Source organism: Lynx rufus, unplaced genomic scaffold (genome assembly GCF_022079265.1).
Source record: "Lynx rufus isolate CCGP_SWC_20201006 ecotype Redwood Valley unplaced genomic scaffold, mLynRuf1.p SCAF_3, whole genome shotgun sequence".
Taxonomy (NCBI): domain Eukaryota; kingdom Metazoa; phylum Chordata; class Mammalia; order Carnivora; family Felidae; genus Lynx; species Lynx rufus.
The window spans coordinates 159,136,634-159,155,691 of NW_025814845.1; the positions used below are offsets into that span (position 1 = coordinate 159,136,634).

A 19,058-nucleotide genomic window follows, 5' to 3' on the forward strand; every position below is an offset into this window, starting at 1 on the left:
AATATGATTTTGTTTTTCTTTTTGTTCATAGGCCAATAGGATTCTTTCTTTATCTTAGACACCCAATAACTTTAGTAGAATATTTCTCAATTTTAATTGTTATCAGTTATTCCTGAATTCTGTGTACTTTTCAGTGTATTGTTTCAAATCGTTTATTTAAGGAAAGTTTGCTTGAAGTATATCTTTGACCTTTTTTTGGTCTGTTTGTTTCTCCAGTAACAGCAAATTTTGTCTAAGTTTAACTATGCCCTGTCTCCACCCCCCAGTCCTTTTTTTTTTATCTTTTATAACTACTCTGTTTTTAAATTAAGCATTTTCAAGATTTTTATAGGAGTACATAAGGATGACTCATATGTGCATTTTAGTGAATTCTACAAAAGAACCTGAACAAATAGTCAGGTATAAGACACAATTATTAACTATCTTTTTTCTTTCTTCAGGTTCTCAAAATCCATTTTTACAAATTATAGTTCCAGAGAAAATCCAAGAAAATACAAGTGATAATTTGGAACTAGAAAATGTAAGAGATATTTTTCACAATATTATATGATTTTTTTAATTCTTATTTATAGCAATTAAATGTATCAACCCCATTATAGAATGAATCTAAGTATACACTATTACTACTTATATGGAATTTTAAGTTTGATAGTGAAAGCAAATATATAGATAGGAATCTTCTGTTTTGTCTAACATTTGTCATTTCCTTATGGTCAAAATTTTAAAAGTCTAATAAAGAAAATAATGTAGAAGAATTAGGGTCTTATCTGAGTAATATTTACATGATTCAGATGAAGAGAATAATTTTCACCAAAATGGTTAAGAGAATCTCTTTTAAAAATTTTTTTTATGTTTATTTATTTATTTTTTTTATATATATGAAATTTATTGACAAATTGGTTTCCATACAACACCCAGTGCTCATCCCAAAAGGTGCCCTCCTCAATACCCATCACCCACCCTCCCCTCCCTCCCACCCCCCATCAACCCTCAGTTTGTTCTCAGTTTTTAACAGTCTCTTATGCTTTGGCTCTCTCCCACTCTAACCTCTTTTTTTTTTTTTCCTTCCCCTCCCCCATGGGTTCCTGTTAAGTTTCTCAGGATCCACATAAGAGTGAAACCATATGGTATCTGTCTTTCTCTGTATGGCTTATTTCACTTAGCATTACACTCTCCAGTTCCATCCACGTTGCTACAAAAGGCCATATTTCATTTTTTCTCATTGCCACATAGTATTCCATTGTGTATATATACCACAATTTCTTTATCCATTCATCAGTTGATGGACATTTAGGCTCTTTCCATAATTTGGCTATTGTTGAGAGTGCTGCTATGAACATTGGGGAACAAGTGCCCCTATGCATCAGTACTCCTGTATCCCTTGGATAAATTCCTAGCAGTGCTATTGCTGGGTCATAGGGTAGGTCTATTTTTAATTTTCTGAGGAACCTCCACACTGCTTTCCAGAGCGGCTGCACCAATTTGCATTCCCACCAACAGTGCAAGAGGGTTCCCGTTTCTCCACATCCTCTCCAGCATCTATAGTCTCCTGATTTGTTCATTTTGGCCACTCTGACTGGCGTGAGGTGATACCTGAGTGTGGTTTTGATTTGTATTTCCCTGATAAGGAGCGACGCTGAACATCTTTTCATGTGCCTGTTGGCCATCTGGATGTCTTCTTTAGAGAAGTGTCTATTCATGTTTTCTGCCCATTTCTTCACTGGGTTATTTGTTTTTCAGGTGTGGAGTTTGGTGAGCTCTTTATAGATTTTAGATACTAGCCCTTTGTCCGATATGTCATTTGCAAATATCTTTTCCCATTCCGTTGGTTGCCTTTTAGTTTTGTTGGTTGTTTCCTTTGCTGTGCAGAAGCTTTTTATCTTCATAAGGTCCCAGTAATTCACTTTTGCTTTTAGTTCCCTTGCCTTTGGGGATGTGTCGAGTAAGAGATTGCTACGGCTGAGGTCAGAGAGGTCGTTTCCTGCTTTCTCCTCTAAGGTTCTGATGGTTTCCTGTCTCACATTTAGGTCCTTTATCCATTTTGAGTTTATTTTTGTAAATGGTGTGAGGAAGTGGTCTAGTTTCAACCTTCTGCATGTTGCTGTCCAGTTCTCCCAGCACCATTTGTTAAAGAGGCTGTCTTTTTTCCATTGGATGTTCTTTCCTGCTTTGTCAAAGATGAGTTGGCCATACGTTTGTGGGTCTAGTTCTGGGGTTTCTATTCTATTCCATTGGTCTGTGTGTCTGTTTTTGTGCCAATACCATGCTGTCTTGATGATGACAGCTTTGTAGTAGAGGCTAAAGTCTGGGATTGTGATGCCTCCTGCTTTGGTCTTCTTCTTCAAAATTCCTTTGGCTATTCGGGGCCTTTTGTGGTTCCATATGAATTTTAGGATTGCTTGTTCTAGTTTCGAGAAGATTGCTGGTGCAATTTTGATTGGGATTGCATTGAATGTGTAGATAGCTTTGGGTAATATTGACATTTTGACAATATTTATTTTTCCAATCCATGAGCAGGGAATGTCTTTCCATTTCTTTAAATCTTCTTCAATTACCTTCATAAGCTTTCTATAGTTTTCAGCATACAGATCCTTTACATCTTTGGTTAGATTTATTCCTAGGTATTTTATGCTTCTTGGTGCAATTGTGAATGGGATCAGTTTCTTTATTTGTCTTTCTGTTGCTTCATTGTTAGTGTATAAGAATGCAACTGATTTCTGTACATTGATTTTGTATCCTGCAACTTTGCTGAATTCATGTATCAGTTCTAGCAGACTTTTGGTGGAGTCTATCGGATTTTCCAGGTATAATATCATGTCATCTGCAAAAAGCGAAAGCTTGACTTCATCTTTGCCAATTTTGATGCCTTTGATTTCCTTTTGTTGTCTGATTGCTGATGCTAGAACTTCGAGCACTATGTTAAACAACAGCGGTGAGAGTGGGCATCCCTGTCGTGTTCCTGATCTCAGGGAAAAAGCTCTCAGTTTTTCCCCGTTGAGGATGATGTTAGCTGTGGGCTTTTCATAAATGGCTTTTATGATCTTTAAGTATGTTCCTTCTATCCCGACTTTCTCAAGGGTTTTTATTAAGAAAGGGTGCTGGATTTTGTCAAAGGCCTTTTCTGCATCGATTGACAGGATCATATGGTTCTTCTCTTTTTTTTTGTTAATGTGATGTATCACGTTGATTGATTTGCGAATGTTGAACCAGCCCTGCATCCCAGGAATGAATCCCACTTGATCATGGTGAATAATTCTTTTTATATGCTGTTGAATTCGATTTGCTAGTATCTTATTGAGAATTTTGGCATCCATATTCATCAGGGATATTGGCCTATAGTTCTCTTTTTTTACTGGGTCTCTGTCTGGTTTAGGAATCAAAGTAATACTGGCTTCATAGAATGAGTCTGGAAGTTTTCCTTCCCTTTCTATTTCTTGGAATAGCTTGAGAAGGATAGGTATTATCTCTGCTTTAAACGTGTGGTAGAACTCCCCTGGAAAGCCATCTGGTCCTGGACTCTTATTTGTTGGGAGATTTTTGATAACCGATTCAATTTCTTCACTGGTTATGGGTCTGTTCAAGCTTTCTATTTCCTCCTGATTGAGTTTTGGAAGAGTGTGGGTGTTCAGGAATTTGTCCATTTCTTCCAGGTTGTCCAATTTGTTGGCATATAATTTTTCATAGTATTCCCTGATAATTGCTTGTATCTCTGAGGGATTGGTTGTAATAATTCCATTTTCATTCATGATTTTATCTATTTGGGTCATCTCCCTTTTCTTTTTGAGTAGCCTGGCTAGAGGTTTGTCAATTTTGTTTATTTTTTCAAAAAACCAACTCTTGGTTTCGTTGATCTGCTCTACAGTTTTTTTAGATTCTATATTGTTTATTTCTGCTTTGATCTTTATTATTTCTCTTCTTCTGCTGGGTTTAGGCTGCCTTTGCTGTTCTGCTTCTATTTCCTTTAGGTGTGCTGTTAGATTTTGTATTTGGGATTTTTCTTGTTTCTTGAGATAGACCTGGATTGCAATGTATTTTCCTCTCAGGACTGCCTTCGCTGCGTCCCAAAGTGTTTGGATTGTTGTATTTTCATTTTCGTTTGTTTCCATATATTTTTTGATTTCTTCTCTAATTGCCTGGTTGACCCACTCATTCGTTAGTAGGGTGTTCTTTAACCTCCATGCTTTTGGAGGTTTTCCAGACTTTTTCCTGTGGTTGATTTCAAGCTTCATAGCATTGTGGTCTGAAAGTATGCATGGTATAATTTCAATTCTTGTAAACTTATGAAGGGCTGTTTTGTGACCCAGTATATGATCTATCTTGGAGAATGTTCCATGTGCACTCGAGAAGAAAGTATATTCTGTTGCTTTGGGATGCAGAGTTCTAAATATATCTGTCAAGTCCATCTGATCCAATGTCTCATTCAGGGCCCTTGTTTCTTTATTGACCGTGTGTCTAGATGATCTATCCATTTCTGTAAGTGGGGTGTTAAAGTCCCCAGCAATTACCACATTCTTATCAATAAGGTTGCTTCTGTTTATGAGTAATTGTTTTATATATTTGGGGGCTCCGGTATTCGGCGCATAGACATTTATAATTGTTAGCTCTTCCTGATGGATAGACCCTGTAACTATTATATAATGTCCTTCTTCATCTCTTGTTACAGCCTTTAATTTAAAGTCTAGTTTGTCTGATATAAGTATGGCTACTCCAGCTTTCTTCTGGCTTCCAGTAGCATGATAAATAGTTCTCCATCCCCTCACTCTGAATCTAAAGGTGTCCTCAGGTCTAAAATGAGTCTCTTGTAGACAGCAAATAGATGGGTCTTGTTTTTTTATCCATTCTGATACCCTATGTCTTTTGGTTGGCGCATTTAATCCATTTACATTCAGTGTTATTATAGAAAGATACGGGTTTAGAGTCATTGTGATGTCTGTATGTTTTATGCTTGTAGTGATGTCTCTGGTACTTTGTCTCACAGGGTCCCCCTTAGGATCTCTTGTAGGGCTGGTTTAGTGGTGACAAATTCCTTCAGTTTTTGTTTGTTTGGGAAGACCTTTATCTCTCCTTCTATTCTAAATGACAGACTTGCTGGATAAAGGATTCTTGGCTGCATATTTTTGCTGTCTAGCACCCTGAAAATCTCGTGCCAATTCTTTCTGGCCTGCCAAGTTTCAAAAGAGAGATCAGTCACGAGTCTTATAGGTCTCCCTTTATATGTGAGGGCACGTTTACCCCTTGCTGCTTTCAGAATTTTCTCTTTATCCTTGTATTTTGCCAGTTTCACTATGATATGTCGTGCAGAAGATCGATTCAAGTTACGTCTGAAGGGAGTTCTCTGTGCCTCTTGGATTTCAATGCCTTTTTCCTTCCCCAGTTCAGGGAAGTTCTCAGCTATTATTTCTTCAAGTACCCCTTCAGCACCTTTCCCTCTCTCTTCCTCCTCTGGGATACCAATTATGCGTATATTATTTCTTTTTAGTGTATCACTTAGTTCTCTAATTTTCCCCTCATACTCCTGGATTTTTTTATCTCTCTTTTTCTCAGCTTCCTCTTTTTCCATAACTTTATCTTCTAGTTCACCTATTCTCTCCTCTGCCTCTTCCATCCGAGCCGTGGTGATTTGCATTTTGTTTTGCATTTCATTTAAAGCGTTTTTCAGCTCCTCGTGACTGTTCCTTAGTCCCTTGATCTCTGTAGCAAGAGATTCTCTGCTGTCCTGTATACTGTTTTCCAGCCCAGCGATTAATTTTATGACTATTATTCTAAATTCACTTTCTGTTATATTATTTAAATCCTTTTTGATCAGCTCATTAGCTGTTGTTATTTCCTGGAGATTCTTCTGAGGGGAATTCTTCCGCTTGGTCATTTTGGATAGTCCCTGGTGTGGTGAGGACCTGCAGGGCACTTCCCCTGTGCTGTGGTGTATAACTGGAGTTGGTGGGCGGGGCCGCAGTCAGTCCTGATGTCTGCCCCCAGCCCACCGCTGGGGCCACAGTCAGACTGGTGTGTGCCTTCTCTTCCCCTCTCCTAGGGGCGGGATTCACTGTGGGGTGGCGTGGCCCGTCTGGGCTACTTGCACACTGCCAGGCTTGTGATGCTGGGGATCTGGCGTATTAGCTGGGGTGGGAAGGCAAGGTGCACGGTGGCAGGGGGGGCAGGCTTAGCTCGCTTCTCCTTAGGTGATCCACTTCAGGAGGGGCCCTGTGGCAGCCGGAGGGAGTCAGATCCGCTGCCGGAGGTTTGGCTCCGCAGAAGCACAGATTTGTGTGTTTGCGCGGAGCGAGCAATTTCCCTGGCCGGAACTGGTTCCCTTTGGGATTTTGGCTGGGGGATGGGCGGGGGAGATGGCGCTGGTGAGCGCCTTTGTTCCCCGCCAAACTGAGCTCTGTCGTCCGGGGGCTCCGCAGCTCACCCTCCCTTTGTCCTCCAGCCTTCCCGCTTTCCGAGCAGAGCTGTTAACTTATGACCTCCCAGACGCTAAGTTGCGCTTGCTGTGGGAACACAGTCCGTCAGGCCCCTCCGCTTTTGCAAGCCAGACTCGGGGGCTCTGCTTGGCTGGCGAGCCGCCCCTCCGCCCCGGCTCCCTCCCGCCAGTCCGTGGAGCACGCACCGCCTCGCCGCCCTTCCTACCCTCTTCCGTGGGCCTCTCGTCTGCACTTGGGTCCGGTGACTCCGTTCTGCTAATCCTCTGGCGGTTTTCTGGGTTATTTAGGCAGGTGTAGGTGGAATCTAAGTGATCAGCAGGACGTGCGGTGAGCCCAGCGTCCTCCTATGCCGCCATCTTCCTCGTTCTCGAAAAATTTTTTGATTTTATGTATAGTTGACACATGTTACATTAGTTTCAGGTATACAACATAGTGATTCAACATCTCTATACATTATGCTATGATCACAAGTGTAACTACCATCTTTCACCATACAACACTATTATAATATCATTGACTGTATTCTCTGTGCTGTACCTTTTATTTTCATGACTTATTCCATATAAATAATAGTCTGTATCTTCCGTTCCCCTTCAGACATTTTGTCCACCCCCTCAACCCCCTTCCCTCTGGCAACCATCAGAGGTAGTTCTTTGTTTTTGCAGGTCTGATTCTCCTTTTTATTTGTTTATTCATTTGTTTTCTTTTTTAGATTCCTCATATGAGTGAAATCATATGATCTTTGTCTTTCTCAGTCTGATTTATTTCACTTAGCATAATGCCCTCAAGGTCCATCATGTTTTTACAAAAAGCAAGATTTCATCCTTATTTATTGTTGTGTAATATTCCAGTGTGTGTGTGTGTGTGTGTGTGTGTGTATACCACATTTTCTTTACCTGTTCATTTATCAAAGGACACTTAGATTACTTCCATATCTTGGCTATTGTAAAGTGCTACAGTAAATAGGGTACATACATCTTTTTGAATTCGGGGTATTCTATTCTATTCTATTCTATTCTATTCTATTCTATTCTATTCTTTCTTTGACTTTCTCTAACTGACTTATTTCACTTAGCTTTATACTTTCTAGATCTATTCATGTTGTTGCAAATGGCAAGATTTCATTCCTTGTTTATGGCTGAGTAATGTTCTGTTGTGTATACATATTACATCTTCTTTATCCATTCATCTATTGATGGGCCCTTGGGTTCATTCTATATTAAATAATACTGCAATAATAATAATAATAATATGCATAGGGGTGCATATATCTTGTCATATTTGTGTTTTTGTAGTCTTTTAGTAATTACCCAGTAGTGAAATTACTGTTTAATATGGTCATTCTAGTCCTTTTTTTTTTTAATCTGATGATGTACTTTGATGTCAGTTTTTTAAATTTTTTTTTAACGTTTATTTATTTTTGAGACAGAGAGAGACAGAGCATGAATGGGGGAGGGTCAGAGAGAGAGAGGGAGACACAGAATCTGAAACAGGCTCCAGGCTCTGCGCTGTCAGCATAGAGCCTGACGCGGGGTATGAACTCACAGACCACGAGATCACGACCTGAGCCAAAGTCGGATGCTCAACCAACTGGGCCACCCAGGCACCCCTGATGTCAGTTTTTTAAAATGTCTATTTATTTTTGAGAGAGAGAGAGGGGGACAGAGCGTGAGTGGGAGGGGCAGAGAGAGAGGGAGACACAGAATCTGAAGCAGGCTCCAGGCTGTGAGCTGTCAGCACAGAGCCTGACACAGGGCTCAAACCCACAAACCATGAGATCATGATCTGAGCTGAAGTTGGATGTATAACTGACTGAGCCACCCAGGTGCCCCTGGTCGTTTCAGTCTTAATTTTTTGGAAGAGCCTCCAAACTGTTTTCCATAGTGGTTGTACAGTTTGTATTCCCACCAGCAGTGTACAAGGTTCCTTTTTTCTACCTTCTTGCCAACACTTGTTGTTTCTTGTGTTTTTTATTTTAGCTGTTCTGACTGATGTGAGGTGACATCCCATTGTGTCTTCGATTTGCACTTTCTTGATGATGAATGATGTTGAGCATCTTTTCATGTGACTGTTGTTCATCTGCATGTCTTCTTTGGAGAAATGTCTGTTCATGTTTACTGCCCATTTAAAAAAAATTAATTAATTTTTAAAATTTACATCCAAGTTAGTTAGCATATAGTGCAACAATGATTTCAGGAGTAGATTCCTTAATGCCCCCTACCCATTTAACCCATCCCCCTCCCACAACCCCTCCAGCAACCCTCTGTTTGTTCTCCATATTTAAGAGTCTCTTATGTTTTTATCCCCCTCCCTGTTTTTATATTATTTTTGCTTCCCTTCCTTTATATTCCTGTTTTGTATTGTAAAGTCCTCGTATGAGTGAAGTCATATGATATGTCTTTCTCTGACTAATTTCGCTTAGCATAATACCCTCTAGTTCCATCCACGTAGTTGTGAATGGCAAATTTTCATTCTTTTTGAATATAGTTCCAGTAGTTTAATTTTGCTTTTGTTTCCCTTGCCAGAGGAGACATATCTAAAAAAAAAAACGTTTCTACAGCTGATTTCAAAGAGATTAGTGCCTATATTTTCTCACTGAGGTTTTGAATCCATTTTGAGTTTATTTTTGTGTCTAGTGTAAGATAGTGGTCCAGTCCCATTCTTTTGCATATAATTGTCCAGTTTTCACAACACCATTTGTTGAAGAGGCTGTTTTTTCTGCATTGCATGTGCTTTTCTGCTTTGTTGAAGATTAGTTGACCATATAGTTGTGGGTCAATTTATGGGTTTTCTATTCTGTTCCTGTTATCTATGTGTCTGTTTTTGTGCCAGTATCATACTGTCTTGATGACTCCAGCTTTGCTTTTCTTTTGCAGGATTGCTTTGGCTATTCAGGGTCTTTTGTGGTTCCATACAAATTTTAGGATTGTTTGTTCTAGATCTGTGAAAAATGCTGGTGGTATTTTGATAGGGGTTACATTAAAAATGTGGAATGCGTTGGGTAGTATAGACATTTTAACAATATTTGCTCTCCCAATCCATGAACATTGAACATTTTTCCATTTCTTTGTGTCTTCTTCAGTGTCCTTCATAAGTGTTCTATAGTTTTCAGAGTATGGATCTTTCACATCTTTGGTTAGGTTTATTCCTAGGTACCTAATTGTTTTTTGGTGCAGTTGTAAATGGGATCGATTCCTTGATTTCTCTTTCTGCTGCTTCATTATTGGTGTATAGAAATGCAACCAATTTCTGTACATTGATTTTATATCCTGAGACTTTGCTGAATTCATGTATTAGGTCTAGCAATTTTTTGGTGTTTTTTTTTTTTTGGATTTTCTACATAGAGTATCACATTCTCTGCAAATAGTGAAAGTTTGACTTTTTTCCTTGCCAATTTGGATGGCTTTTATTTCTTTTTGTTGTCTGATTGCTGAGGCTAAGACTTCCAGTACTATGTTAAATAGTAATGGTGTGACTGGACATCCTTATCTAATTCCTGACCATTTAATTAAAGTTCTGTTTTTCTCCATTGAGGATGATATTAGCTGTGGGTCTTTCATATATGGCCTTCATGATGTTGAGGTATGTTCTGTGTATCCCTACTTTGTTGAGGGTTTTTTTTTTTAATCAAGAATGGATGCTGTGTTTTGTCAAATGCTTTTTATATGTCTATTGAGAGGACCATATGGTTTTATCCTTTCTTTTATTTATGTGGTGTATGTTGATTAATTTGCAATTGAATCACCATTGCAGCCCAGGAATAAATCCTACTTGATCATGGTGAATAATTCTTTTAATGTACTGTTGAATTCGATTTGCTAGTATCTTGGTGAGAAGTTTTCCATCCATGTTCAGCAGGGATATTGGCCTGATATTCTTATTTTTAGTAGGTTTTTTGTCTGGTTTTGGAATCAAGGTAATGCTAGTCTCCTAGAATGAGTTTGGAAGATTTCCTTCCATTTGTATTTTTGAAACAGTTTGAGAAGAATAGGTATTAACTCTTCTTTAAATGTCTGGTAGAATTCCTTTGGGAAGCCATCTGGCCCTGGACTTTGGTTTGTTGGGAGATTTTTGATTTCTGATTCATTTTCTTTTCTGGTTATGGGTCTGTTCAAATTTCCTGTTTCTTCATGTTTCAATTTTGGTAGTTTGTATGTTTCTAGGAATTTGTCTATTTCTTCCAGATTGCTCAATTTTTGGCATATAATTTTTCATAACATTCTTTTATTATTGTTTGTATTTTTGTAGTGTTTGTTGTGATCTCTCCTCTTTCATTCATTATTTTATTTATTTGGGTACTTTCTCTTTTCTTTTTGATAAATCTGGCTAGAAGTTTATCAGTTTTATTCTTCAAAGAACCAGTTCTTGTTTTGTTGATCTGTTCTACTGTTTGTTTCTATGGTGTTTATTTCTCTAGTCTTTATTATTTCCCATCTTCTACTGGCTTTGTCTTTATTTGCTGTTCCTTTTCTAGCTGCTTTAGATGTAAGGTTAGGTTGGGTATTTGAGACATTTCTTGCTTCTTGAGGTATGCCTGTATTGCAATATACTTTCCTTGTAGGACTGCCTTTTGCATCCCAGTGGTTCTGGTCTGTCATGTTTTCATTTTCATTGGGTTCCATATATTTTTAAATTTCTTCTTTAATTTCATGGTTAGCCCATTCATTCTTTAGTAGAATGTTCTTTAACCTCCATATACTTGTGGTCTTTCCAAATTTTTTCTTGTGGCTGATCTTATAGTGTTGGTGTCTGAAAATATGCATGGTATGATCTCAATATTTTTATACTTGTTGAGTCCTGATATGTGACCTAGTATGTGATATACTCGAGAATATTCCATGTGCACTTTAAAAATATGTATTCTACTGCTCTAGAATGATATGTTCTGAATATAACTGTTAAGTCCATCTGGTCCAGTGTGTCATTCAAAGTCATTGTTTCTTTGTTGAGTTTTGGTTAGATGATCTATTGTTGTAAGTGGCATGTTAAAGTCCCCTACTCTTATTGTATTATTTTCAGTGAATTTCTTTATGTTTGTTATTAATTGATTATTATATTTGCATACATGCAAGTTGGGAGGCATAAATGTTTACAGTTGTTGCATCTTCTTGTTGGATAGACCCCTTAATTATGATATAGTGCCCTTCTTCATCCCTTGTTGCAGTCTGGTTTAAAATCTACTTTGTCAGATATAAGTATTTTTACTCTGGCTTTCTTTTGACATCCATTAGCACGATAGATGGTTCTCCATCCTGTCAGTTTCAATCTGCAAGTCTCTTTAGGTCTAAAATGATTTATGCTCTTATAGACAGCATATAGATGGGTCTTTCCTGTTTATCCATTCTGATACCCTGTATATTTTGATTCAGACATTTAGTCCACTTACATTCAGAGTGACTATTGAAAAATATGAATTTATTGCCATTGTGTTACCTGTTAAGTTGTTTCTTTACAGTTGTTTCTGATGTTCTCTGTTTTTTTCTAGTCTTTGTTGCTTTTGATTTCTTTCCCACTCAAAGAGTCCCCTCTAATATTTCTTATAGGGCTAGTTTAGTGGTCATGAACTCTTAGGTTTTATTTGTCTGGGGAACTCTTTATCTTTCTTTCTAGTCTGAATGACAGCCTTTTTGGATAAAGCATTCTTGGCTACATATTTATTTTTTCCATTCAGCACATTGAATATATTATGCCACTCACTTCTAGCCTGCAAAGTTTCTGTGGAGAGATCTGCTGTGAACCCGATTTTGATTTGTCTTCCCTTGTAAGTTAAGGATTTTTTTCTCTTTCTGCTTTCAGGATTATTTCCTTTCCTGTGTATAGTCTAAATTTTACTGCAGTATGTCTTGGTGTTGTCTATGGCTTTTGTTGATTTTGATGGGCATTCTCTGTGCCTCTTTTATTTCAATGTCTGTTTCCTTTTCCAAATTAAGGAAGTTTTCAGCTATAATTTGCTCAAATAAACCTTCTGCCCCCTTTCCCTTCTCTTCTTCTGAGACTCCTATTATATGAATGTTATTATGCTCAGGAAGTTGTTGAGTTCCCTAAGTCTACATTCGTGATCCAATATTTTTCTTTCCCTCTTCCTTTCAGCTTTATTATTTTCCATAATTTTATCTTCTGTGTCACTTATTCATTCCTCTGCTTCTTCCATCCTTGTTGCCAATACATCTAGTCAGTTTTGCATCTCAGTTATATAATTTTTTATTTTGGCTTGATTAGTTTTTAGGGCTTTTATCTCTGTGGTAAAGGTCTCTCTGGTTTCTTCTATGCTTTTCTCAAGCCCAGCTATTCTCCTTATGATTGTTGTTTTAAATTCTGGTTCAAGCATATTATTTCCATCTGTTTTGATTAGATCCCTGGCCATGACCACCTCCAGTTCTTTCTTTTGGGATAAATTCTGCCTCCTTGGCATTTTGCCTAGACCTCTGTCAACTGTATGTTAGGAAACCCTGTTATATTGCTGCTCCTGATAATAATGACTGTATTAAGTAGAGGTCATATACTGTCCAGGGCCTAGCCCTTCAAGAAGTTGTTTTGGTGTATGCTTTGTGCACTCTGCTGTTGTGATTTGGCTACCCTTTCTCTCAGATCAGTCCTCTGTAGAGTTTCTCCTTGCTTGCAGTGTGGATTGTTTGGATCTTGTCCAGTGTGTGGCACATTTTAAGCAGGTATATTTTAACTGCTTGTTAGAAAAGGCTAGATTCTATTTCCCCTAGAGCTGAAGCTTTGCTGCACTCTATGATCAGTGGAATTGGTGTGGCTGGGGAGTTTGTGCTGGTCTTCTGGTGGAGCGGCCTACTGCACTGGTCCTCAGCATTGCCCTAGTAAAGATGCACCTGCAGGGCACAGTGGGGTGGGACTTTGTGTAAATGGCTTGAGCCTCCACTTGGGATACTGTGTTGCTCACTGAAGTCTGCCCATGCTAATGTGGGGGTGGTGTGGGGTGGAAATGTTATATTGTTCTCTCATCCCTGGAGAGAGGAGTTTGCACTCCTTTTTTAACAGCTGCTGTTCAGGAAGCCCTCATAGAAGAGCGAACAATCTCCCCTCTTTCTCTCTCCTTCTATTCTGAATATTGTGTCCCGGGCTTCTATCAGAACCCTGCCTTCACCCTTCTGTTTCTGAGCCATCTGTCTGCCTGATAGATCAGTGCTCCTGTGTTTTATCTCAAGTGCTCAGCTGGGTTTCAAAACTCTAAATTTTAGGAATCCTGTGCAGCAGTCTAGACCCACTCTGATCCTCTGGGGGAAGATCTTGTCACACTGTGGCTGGTGCGGGTTTGTCCTGGAAAAGCAGTCCCATAACCACACGGGGTTAGGAGTTTATGGTAAAGTGCAGCCAAAGCTAACTGGCTTCCAGTTAGCTGCCTTCAATAGGTGCCTCTGCAGCTATGCTAGTTAATGGGGCTGCTCAGTGGCCTTCTCTTTTGTCCCTTGAGAGGCAGTGCCATGTCTCTCAAATGCACTCCAAGAAGTGGAACTCTTTCTCCTATGCAACCCGGGGGATCCTCAGACCATGCTGTCCACTCCTGGGCCTCTGTCCTCTTTCCCCACAGGAGCACCCCTAAGCCACCAGGTATGATCCCAGCGATGGTGTGGACTTCTAAAACTTTAGACTTTGAGCTCCACTTCTTGTAAAAACTTGAAATAATCAGCTCTTGTCCTTTTCCTAGTCAATGTCTTTGGAGAAGAGTTTTTCTTTAACAGTCCCCTGCCTGCTGCTTTCTCTCCTTTTCTGTCTTGTCTCTCTTTCTCCTTTGTTCATGATCAGGGCTCCCTCCCCTCCACAGCACAATTCTTTTCTCCCCCTAATCAGTTCTCCACAGCTTCCACCTTCCACGATGTGGCTGTTTTTCTCCCTCTGAGATATGCAGTTTGTTCTCTCAGTCTTCCTATCGATTTCTTGGATGTTAGGAATTATTTGTTATGTATTTGGCTATGTTACAAGGAGGAGGCAAGCATAGAGTGCCCCTACTACTCCACCATCTTAACTCTTCCCCTTCAAAATAATTATTGATAGGTATGTAATTATTGTCATTTGTTACTTGTTTTATAGTTTTTTTTTTGTAGTTCTTCTCTGTTCTGTTCTTCTTTTGCACTCTCTTCTCTTTTTGATGGCTGTTTTTAGTGAAATGCTTGGATCTCTTTCTCTTTATTTTTTGCATATATATTACAGGTTTTTGATTTGTTGTGTCCATTAGGTTCATATATAACATCCTGTGTTTATATCTGTTCTGTATTAAGTTGATGGTCACTTAAGTTTGAACATGTTATGAATGCACTGATTTTTCATTCCTTTCCCTCACATTTTAGGTATATGATGTCATACTTTACATATTTTTATTTTGTGAATCTTTTGACTGATTTACTGCTTTAATCTACCTATTGGTTTTATAAGTGATTGATCTTCTACTTTTATTATGTTTATGTGTACCTGTGAGTTTTTTTCTTTTCCTTACCCTTACTTATGGTCTTTCTTTTCCAGTGAAAGTATCTCCTTTAACATTTCTTTTAAAGCTGTTTTAGTGGTGATTAATTCCTTTAACATCTGTTCATTTGGGAAACTCTTTATCTCTCCTATTCTGAATATCCTTGCTGGATAGAATATTTTTGGCTGCCAATTTTTTTCCTTTCAACTTTGAATATATCATGCCAATCCCTTTTGATCTGGAAAGTCTCTTCTGATAAATCAGCTGGTAGCCTTATGGGGTTTGTTTTGTATACAACTGTTTTCTTTTCTCTTACTGCTTTTAAAATTCTCTATTATTTCTTTGTGCTGTTTTAATTATTATTTGGCATGGACCCCTTTGGGTTGATTTTGTTGGGGGCACTCTGTGCCTCCTGGATCTGGATTTCTGTTTCTTTCCCCAGATTAGTGAAGTTTTCATTTATTATTCTTTTGAATAAATTTTCTTCCCTCTTCTCTCTCTCCTCCTTCTGGATTCTTATAATGTTCATGTTACTACACTTATTGGTATTGCTGAGATTTCTTAACCTATTCTCATTTTTATTGTTCTTTTACTTTTTGCTCTTAAGTTTAGTTGCTTTCCATTACTTTGTCATCCAGCTCACTGGTTTGTTCTTCTCCTTCTTCTAGTCTAAGATTTATTCCCTTTAGTGTATTTTAGTTTCTGTTATTGAGGTCTTTATCCCAGATTGGTTCTTTTAATATTTTCTGTCCCAGATCTTCTTGAATTCAGTGAGTGTCTTTATGACCATTACTCTGAATTCTCTATCATGCATATTGCTTATTTCCATTTCATTTAGCTCTTTTTCTGTGGTTTTGTTTTGTTTCATTTTATTTTTTTCATTTGGGACATGTTCTGCTATCTTCTAATTTTGTCTAACTTTCTGTGTCTGTTTCTATGTGTTAGGAATGTCAGCTGTGTCTCCTGCTCTTGAAACTAGTGGCTTTATGAAGAAGAGATCCTGTAGTGCCCTGAAGTATAATGTCCCCTATTTACCAGATCCTGGTGCTTCAGGAATGTTATCTATAGGCGTTGCATGTGCCCTAATGTTGTGGTTGAGATGTGTTTACCTTTAGTCCAGTTGTCTATAATGGTTCTCTTTGCCATTCGTGTGCAGTGTTTGCTCCCTGTGTTGTTAAGGAGCCAGTCTGGGACTGCATTGGACTTGAATAGAGTCAGAGCATATGTTTGCCAGAACTACAGTCAGCCTACTGCAGAGCACTCTCCCTGTGTTGTCCCCTGAGAAGCTTTCACTGATGGGCAGGACCTGCAGTCAGACCAGATGTCTACCCCCAGTCTGACTTTGGGGTTATAGTGATCCCAAGCTATCATGCTCTCTCTGTGCTGCCCTTTGTGAATTTTTTGTGGGTGGGCAGGGCTGGCAGTCACAGACCCTGGGAGGCTTATCTTTTTCTATATTCTGATATTTGTGTCTTTTTGGTTTTTAAATGCTTTAAGGTTCTTTTGTTTTTTTTTGTTTTTTTTTTTCAGTGATGCTCAAACTTTTGCTTTTTATATGTTCTATTTGGCTGGATTAAATCTCATCACTCAGGTTCAGCAACTTACTGATATTACAACTTACTGTTTGTTATTTATGTTTTATTTTTTATTTATTTATTTTTTTTTTAATTTTTTTTTCAACGTTTATTTATTTTTGGGACAGAGAGAGACAGAGCATGAACGGGCGAGGGAACGGGCGAGGGGCAGAGAGAGAGGGAGACACAGAATCGGAAACAGGCTCCAGGCTCTGAGCCATCAGCCCAGAGCCCGACGCGGGGCTCGAACTCACGGACCGCGAGATCGTGACCTGGCTGAAGTCGGACGCTTAACCGACTGCGCCACCCAGGCGCCCCTGTTATTTATGTTTTAACTTGGGAATGGTAGTGATAGAGTCAAAAACAATACCAAATTTTAAGAATTTTTTATTTGGAAAAAATAGAAAACGGGGGCGCCTGGGTGGCGCAGTCGGTTAAGCGTCCGACTTCAGCCAGGTCACGATCTCGCGGTCCGTGAGTTCGAGCCCCGCGTCGGGCTCTGGGCTGATGGCTCAGAGCCTGGAGCCTGTTTCCGATTCTGTGTCTCCCTCTCTCTCTGCCCCTCCCCCGTTCATGCTCTGTCTCTCTCTGTCCCAAAAATAAATAAACGTTGGAAAAAAAAAAAAAAAACTTTAAAAAAAAAAAAGAAAAAATAGAAAACAGACAATACATTTTAAGAAAACAGTTAAAATAAATATCTTTTGTGCCCAATGGAATAAGCTTCACTGTTACAGGATACCTTATTATCCCAATGATGTCCCCTAAATAGATATTACAGCATAACACATAGTCTCTAATTTCAGAAGACCTTAAAATTCAGTTAAATATAGATTTCTAATCCTATATAAATCCTTAGGTTGGACTTAGTTTTGTGGAAATAATAAGAATGGATTATATAATAAGTATATGTTATAATTTTTGATATATTTTTGCAGATTTTAAATCATATCTATCACAGACATTTTAATTAAGACATTTTAGGGATTGTTTGGAGGAATGCGTTGATGTAAAATTTTTGTTTTGCTTCTGTCACATTGATCAGCTTAGTTTTCTGGGTTCTCTAGGAATGGATATCATATATTATTACAATAGACCAGAAGCTATACACTATACATCTTAAGCAAAGGTAATTTTTTATTCTTTAGTTTTGTATTTCATTTTATTGATATGAGTTTATTTACTTATAATAAAAATAGTGTTAAAAATAATTAATGTAGTTGTTATTAAACCTTTTAGTTGTCTCAGATGAGCAGATGCTCTCCTGTGAATTAATTAAATTTTTGTTCCTAATGCCTTAAGTAGTCTTTTGTGAATAGGGGGGAGGAACAGAAAAAAATAGGGACTCACCTCCTGAAGATTAATTTATATGATCTTATGTTGTTGGCAGACCCAGAAGGACCTATATAATCAGGGCAGGCTATTGCAATAAGAAGTAAGTCTGTAACTGATTGTATCAGTTAGAGTTTGATGAGGGAGGCAGGCCTACCAATAGGGATATGGAATAAGGAATTTAATATGGAAATTAGATTATATGCTTGTGCAAGCTGGTGTATAGTTTATGGAGAATAGTACTACTTATGTACCATCCTTTAGGGAGTTGAGAAAATAATTGAAATAACTTTCTGTGGGGTTTAATTCTTTCATGGAAAACAAGTTGAGAAAAATTGACTTAGAATTAATTTGTGACCTTCAATAGGATAGTTTCAGTTAAATTTTGGTTATAGAAGTAGACTACATAGTATGAGGGAGAGATGGATTGTGAGAAATGTAAAGTAGTAAGTGTAAATAACTTTTTCAAAAATGTTTGGCAGAAAAAGAAGAAAGAGGCTCAGATGAATGCTTTTTAAGAAACAAGAAACACAGGTTTTTTTTGCCTGAAGGGAAGTTTCTTAGAGAGAAATGTATAAACAAATGATTCCTTATGTAAAATGCTGAAGAATAGCATTGAGTCAAAGAACAGTTAACCTACTCCTTTAGACAGAAGGGAAGAATATGATAAATGATAACTCAAAGATCTTCTCAGGTATATAAGAGGGAAAGTGAAAGAACTCACATTGCATTTGAACATCTTATCAGGACTATAAACAGTGGTAAGCATTATAGGAACTGGAGTTTAGGAGATGGATAGAGCATGTGTGTATTGTTTGGGAAGTTATTTGCATAATGATTATGACAGCATAATGACAATTAGAAAGTTCTTGCAAATAACTTACATGAGAAATAATGAAAAGCAGAGCTATGTCTGTAGAGGTAGGGCTTTCTTTCCTGAGATATACTGAGGTGGCAGGAAAAATATTAGCTAACATTGGATACAGTGATAGTAGAGATTTGGTTTGGCAGTGAAGGAGAAGGGAAACAGATCTGAGTCACGGGCAATAAGGGCTCAGTTTTGGAAAAGTTACATATAAAGTGCTTGTGGGATATTCCAGAAGTGTCCATTTGGCAGTTAGATTTAATTTAGAATGGGAGTATGAATTTCAAAGCCATCTATTTTATGTGGATATAAATGAAGCACCAGAAATGAACAAGATAAATGTGTAGAGATGGGGTGAATATTAAAGGTGAGAAGGAAAAACAACCCAGAATTGAATACCATGGAAGAAGCAAGGATCTAGATAAAGGGACTCATAA

General features: G+C 38.2%; 1 protein-coding gene across 1 annotated transcript in view; it reads left to right on the forward strand.

The window, feature by feature from the left end:
* Positions 1 to 19,058, forward strand: part of LOC124521201 (disintegrin and metalloproteinase domain-containing protein 32-like) — a 175,861-nt gene that overhangs the window by 5,849 nt on the left and 150,954 nt on the right. Inside the window, exons 3-4 of the mRNA XM_047092311.1 lie at positions 441 to 520; positions 17,492 to 17,553. Of these exons, the coding sequence (XP_046948267.1) occupies positions 441 to 520; positions 17,492 to 17,553 (142 nt within the window). The remainder of the gene's footprint in view (positions 1 to 440; positions 521 to 17,491; positions 17,554 to 19,058) is intronic.